Source organism: Oncorhynchus tshawytscha, linkage group LG04 (genome assembly GCF_018296145.1).
Source record: "Oncorhynchus tshawytscha isolate Ot180627B linkage group LG04, Otsh_v2.0, whole genome shotgun sequence".
NCBI classification, from domain to species: domain Eukaryota; kingdom Metazoa; phylum Chordata; class Actinopteri; order Salmoniformes; family Salmonidae; genus Oncorhynchus; species Oncorhynchus tshawytscha.
This window is the reverse complement of record NC_056432.1, coordinates 59,338,399-59,344,264: the sequence shown is the minus strand read 5'-3', so window position 1 is coordinate 59,344,264 and position 5,866 is coordinate 59,338,399. Positions and strand designations below refer to the sequence as shown.

At 40.6% G+C, this 5,866-nt stretch overlaps 1 protein-coding gene across 2 annotated transcripts; it reads left to right on the top strand.

Annotated features, from left to right (window-relative positions):
* Positions 1 to 2,755: 2,755 nt before the first annotated feature.
* On the top strand, positions 2,756 to 5,859 carry LOC112249115 (embryonic polyadenylate-binding protein 2-B). Of its 2 annotated transcripts, XM_024418771.2 has the most exons (7): positions 2,756 to 2,840; positions 2,928 to 3,154; positions 3,707 to 3,803; positions 4,172 to 4,242; positions 4,383 to 4,489; positions 4,640 to 4,727; positions 4,876 to 5,859. In XM_024418771.2, exons 2-7 carry the CDS (start codon positions 3,086 to 3,088, stop codon positions 5,194 to 5,196), a joined length of 753 nt encoding a protein of 250 aa, XP_024274539.1. In that variant the 5' UTR covers positions 2,756 to 2,840; positions 2,928 to 3,085; the 3' UTR covers positions 5,197 to 5,859. The 2 variants fall into 2 exon arrangements, with proteins under 2 accessions (XP_024274539.1, XP_024274540.1); XM_024418772.1 differs by lacking the exon at positions 2,756 to 2,840 and having other exon boundaries at positions 2,847 to 3,154; positions 4,175 to 4,242.
* Positions 5,860 to 5,866: the final 7 nt, after the last annotated feature.

The window sequence follows — 5,866 nt, the reverse complement described above, 5'->3', positions numbered from 1 at the left end:
ATAAAAAATCTGCCGTTTCCAGCTACAAATGTCATATGCAACATTAGCAAAAGTCTACACTGTATTTCTGATCAATTTGATGTTATTTTAAATGGACAGAAAAAAATGCTTTTCATTCAAAAACAATGAGATTTCTAAGTGACCCCAAACTTCTTGTAAGGGTTTTTCCACAGAGTGGTAAGTGTTCATGATGATTTTAATTAAAGAAAGCACTGAACACTGACTCAAAACAATAAAGTGAATTTACAAAACAGTACCGTGTGGCCCAAACCCTCACACGGAAACAAACACCCGCAAAATCCAGGTGGAAAAAGGTTACCTAAGTATGATTCTCAATCAGAGACAACTAACGACACCTGCCCCTGATTGAGAACCATACTAGGCCGAACACAAAAACCAACATAGAAAACAAACAAAGACTGCCCACCCCAACTCACTGACCATACAAAAACAAAGACAAAACAAAGGAACTAAGGTCAGAACGTGACACTTCTGAACGGTAGTGTATATACAGTACCAGTCAAAAGTTTGGACACACCTACTCATTCAAGGTTTTTTAAATGTATTTTAACCAATTTCTCCATTGTAGAATAAAAGTGAAGACATCAAAACTATGAAATAACACATATGGAATCATGTAGTAAGCAAAAAAGTGTTAAACAAATCAAAATATATTTTATATTTGAGGTTCCTCAAAGTAGCCACCCTTTGCCATGACAGTTTGCACGCTCTTGGCATTCTCTCAACCAACTTCATGAAGTTGGAATACATTTTAATTAACAGGTGTGCCTTGCTAAATGTTCATTTGTGGAATTTCTTTCCTTCTTAATGTGTTTGAGCCAATCAGTTGTGTTGTGACAAGGTAGGGATGGTATACAGAATATAGCCCTATTTGGTAAAAGACCAAGTCCATATTATGGCAAGAACAGCTCAAATAAGCAAAGGGAAACAACAGTCCATCATTACTTTAAGACATGAAGGTCAGTCAATCTGGAACATTTCAAGAACTTTTCAAGTTTTCTCAAGTGCAGTCACAAAAACCATCAAGCACTATGATGAAACTGGCTCTCATGAGGACCGCCACATGAAAGGAAGACCCAGTTACCTCTGCTGCAGAGGATAAGTTCATTAGAGTTATTAGCCTCAGAAATTGCAGCCCAAATAAATACTTCACAGTGTTCAAGTAACAGACACATCTCAACATCAACTGTTGAGAGGAGTGTGAATCAGTGTGAATCAGTCCTTCATGGTTGAATTGCTGCAAAGAAACCACTACTAAAGGACACCAATAAGAAGGAGAGACTTGCTTGGGCCAAGAAACGTGAGCAATGGACATTAGATCGGTGGAAATCTGTCCTTTGGTCTGATGAGTCCAAATGTGCGATTTTCGGTTCCATCCACTGTGTCTTTGTGAGACGCAGAGTAGGTGAACGGATGATCTCCGAATGTGTGGTTCCTACTCTGAAGCATGTAGGAAGAGGTGTGATGGTGTGGGGGTGCTTTGCTGGTGACACTGTCAGTGATTTATTTAGAATTCAAGGCACACTTAACCAGCAGGTCTACTACAGCATTCTGCAGCGATACCCAATCTGGTTAGCACTTTGTGGGACTATCAATTGTTTTTCCAACAGGACAATGATGCAACACATCTCCAGGCTGTGTAAGGGCTATTTGACCAAGAAGAAGAGTGATGGAGTGCTGCATCAGATGACCTGTCCTACACAATCACCCGACCTCAACCCAATTGAGATGGTTTGGGATGAGTTGGACTGCAGAGTGAAGGAAAAGCAGCCAACAAGTGCTCAACATATGTAAGGAACTCCTTCAAGACTGTTGGAAAAGCATTCTTCATGAAGCTGGTTGAGAGAATGCCAAGAGTGTGTAAAGCTGCCATGAAGGCAAAGGGTGACTACTTTGAAGAATATAAAATATAAAATATATTTTGATTTGTTTAACACTTTTTTGGTTAGTACATGATTCCATATGGGTTACTTCATAGTTTTAATGTCTTCACTATTATTCTACAGCGTAGAAAATAGTAAAAATAAAGAAAAACCCTTAAATAAGTTGGTGTGTTCCAAACTTTTGACTGGTACTGTATATATAAAAGTATGGTATGGGACAATAGGCCTATACAAACGTTTTTGAGAAAGATAATTTGATAAAAATGTGTATAATTGGTTTCTTTTTGTTTTGATAAGAGATGAAAATGCAATGAATTGAAGATTATTTGGTGATGTAAAAATCGAAATTTACCCAATTATTTTATTTGGCATGGGGTGGGGTCACGAGAAATTCTTGGGGAAAAAAATGGGGTCTCGGCTGAGTTTGAATGCCACTATAATCTGATAGACCTTAAAACGGGATTTGTAAAGGTAACGGTAAATGTACCAGCAGAAATATTAAAGTACACAACAGAAACATTCAAGTACACATGTGACTGAGTCCAATAGGCTTAAGTTACTTCAGACATTTAGGCACCCTCCGTGGGTCGGGAAAACCGTTTGGTTAAGATTAACGTAAACCATAGACAAAGACCACAACAGGCTTTCTACTGTTATTTTCATTATATTTCACATAGTCCATAGAGGGGGACAGTTGTGTACGAACAGCATGAGGTATGGGCAGCATTTGGACAAGTCCCCTTATCCTGACCTGGCATTGTAATCAATAGCAGTTCACATTGAAACCACACGAGAATGCATTTATTTGCATTTATGAAAATAAAATGATACCTTATAGATTTATTTTCATAAAATGCCAATCCAACTACTGATGGGGCAAGCCCACAACCATGTGATAATTAATTGACATTCCCTCTCGTCATATTTGACAGACAGGTAAGCAACCACTATTGACAAGGGCGTGGGTAGATTCTGTCCGCGCGAAGATATTTTTATTTAATCCAAACAATCTTCCGTATATAGGCTACATTTATTAACCTTATTCAAATCGGAGAAGTGATTAAAAAAACATCGATTGCATTGGAGTCTTCTACACTGGACTGGCTACAAGAGAGCGACGTCGCGGGGATTGAAGTGGCGTCTGCGGGCATGGGTTTGGTGTCTGCTGTTGAGCACTGAATATGGCGGAGCAAAGGCAAGATATGTACATAGAAGGCGAGCTCACGGGAGATCATTACATGGAGGACCCGGTATGTAAGAAAACATAAGATAATTGTATTTGGCCTTGCGTGATACAAATTGCAGGCTAGCCTGTTTTTTCTTTTCTTGAATGCGCAATTGATTGTAGGCTACATAACGTAGGGTCAAAGGAAATTCCAGGTAGCCTATTGTATTATTACTGCAGCACATACGCTACGTCTATGTTCTACCTATGTTACCTGATTGATATGACAGTTTTGTAGGTTTAAACTGCATTATCTTGCCACAATATATCCATCCACTGGGGCGCGTCTCGCGCGCCTGCGTAATGTGGCAGCAGCAAGTGTGGTTCTGAACAACAATATAATTGCATCCTCAAACAACAACTTAAACCAGCTGTTCAAATAGGCCACTTGAGATGCTAGGCATCCGAAACTTCAAGGCGCTCTTATCTCATACATTTCAGACATGTTTTTATGTTGTCTGAAAGTAAAAAAAAAAAAAAAAAAAAAAAAAAAAAAAGGTTTCATACTGCATATTCCTACACTACCCCTTATGACAATGCGTATTTCAGATGTTTTGGCATTTCCCATTGCATATAGGAGCTTGAAGCCATCAAGGCACGGGTGCAAGAGATGGAGGAGGAGGAGCGGCTGAGAGCAGTGCAGTATGAGGCAACAGAGAGACAGATCCAGGCAGGTGAGCTCCTGTTCAGCTGAGCTCCAGCTCCTGTTCAGCTTAGCCAGCTGGCCCACACCTGAGCCCATCTGCTGGGCTGGCCTGACACAGTGTGGCTCACATGAGCCTCATCATTGCCCAATGAGACGAGCAGTGAGCCGCAGCGTTCCAGAAGGGTTTTATCATTGCCCAAGGCCCGGCAGCCTCTATTTCAGGTTATCCCTTCCTCTGACGGAATGGGGCTGTCGTCTTGCAAACTCCTCTTGATAAATATATCGAACTAGTCCTCAGTTCCTCTTGGTGGGGTTGTAATTAGTTGCTTTGTGTTTGATGTCTTTCAATTTCTGTCCTGTGCAATATGCTCCAGTGTTCTCTTCTGTTCAAAACAGCAGGAATGTTCTATACAATGACCCATGAGGAAAGGATAGATGCTGACAACAGATCTGTCTATGTGGGAAATGTAAGGTTTATTTTTTTTAAATTAACGTCTACATTTAGCATTCATGTCAAGTTATACACAATTCATATTTGATACGATATCCACACAGTAACCGAGGGTCCTCATGCATAGACTCATGATATTTTATGGACATTAAACAGGTGGAGTATGGTGCCACTGCAGATGAGTTGGAGATCCATTTCAATGGCTGTGGTCCTGTCAACAGAGTAACCATCCTTTGTGACAAATTCTCTGGCCATCCCAAGGGGTGAGGTTAACTATCCATCCCATCATGTGGGACCTCAGTTTCAATGCAAAGTCCAATTACATGGTTTATGCACCATTTGATTTGTTTCTTGGACATTTTGTATGTTCTGTTAACTTATACTCAAATTGTTAACGACTTTCTTTCTCCCAGTTTTGCATATATTGAGTTCCATGACAGGGACTCAGTGCAGACTGCCATGAGCCTGGATGAGACGGTATTCAGAGACAGAGTCATAAAGGTTAGTAGGAAAGGAAACCTGAATTCTAAACTCAAAACACACTTGATAAAGTTGCACATTCATGAATAAATTGAGCAGAATTAAGTTTCCCTGTTAATTATGATTCCAGGTCTTTTAGTAGGTTGTTTCTGTGGCCTTTGCATTGCAGGTATTGCCTAAAAGGACCAACATGCCAGGAATCAGCACCACAGACAGGGGGATTCACAGAGGTGCTCGATCCAGGGGGCGAGGTTTCCACCCACCCAGATACAATGGGTATCAACAAGGCAGGTTCCGCTACAATACTGGCCCTGCCAGGTCAGTCTCACCACACCCCTACGGGCCCCCAGCTGGGAAGAGACACTGGGGGGTTCCTGAGCACCGTGAGCAGGGCCCTAAACGGCACCCATGCCTTCTTCTCATAACCCCACCCACTGACCACTCTGGGCCGGGGCACAGTGGACACATGCACCCGCAGCAACACTACTGAATCACGTCTGGATTCAAGTTATTGTTTGATATCAACATGGAATGAGAATTTCAGGAAATCGTGTCTTGCTCGTCTCGACTCATTTGCAAATTATTTTCAATGCATGTTAATGGGCAGAAATCGAGAGAAAAGCAGATTTCAACCTCATTGAATTAAGTCATATGGCAACTTTTGTTAACTGTCTCTATAAAAAGTTATTGCAACTTAATCCTAACAAGAGACTTTGCAATGGCCATTTTGTCCTCTTATTGTAGGGGAAATGGATGAGGCCAGCCTTGGTTTGCTGCTTAATACGGTTAAAGATTGTGCCTATGGTGTTATTTTATTTCTTGAGCAGTTTCTGTGCCATTATTTACCCCAATAACTTTTTGAATGCACAGCCATTTGCCATGTCAGATACTTTATTTTTATTTTTTAAGGATGTTTTGATCAGATCACTCATTCTGTTGGTGTGGCTATCGAGCTTGTAAGTATAGTTGTTGTAAAACACCAAACACAAATGATAACATTTGGTGTGATTGGCTTTCTTTTGTAACTATATTGACATGCAATTGGCAGTTTGAGCGACTGAGTGGTTGCTATGTACTTGAAGCAATGTTTATCGCTGTATATAATTTGTCAACCATCTTTTGCTTTAGAAATGAATAAATGAATTACACTTGAGTGCTTA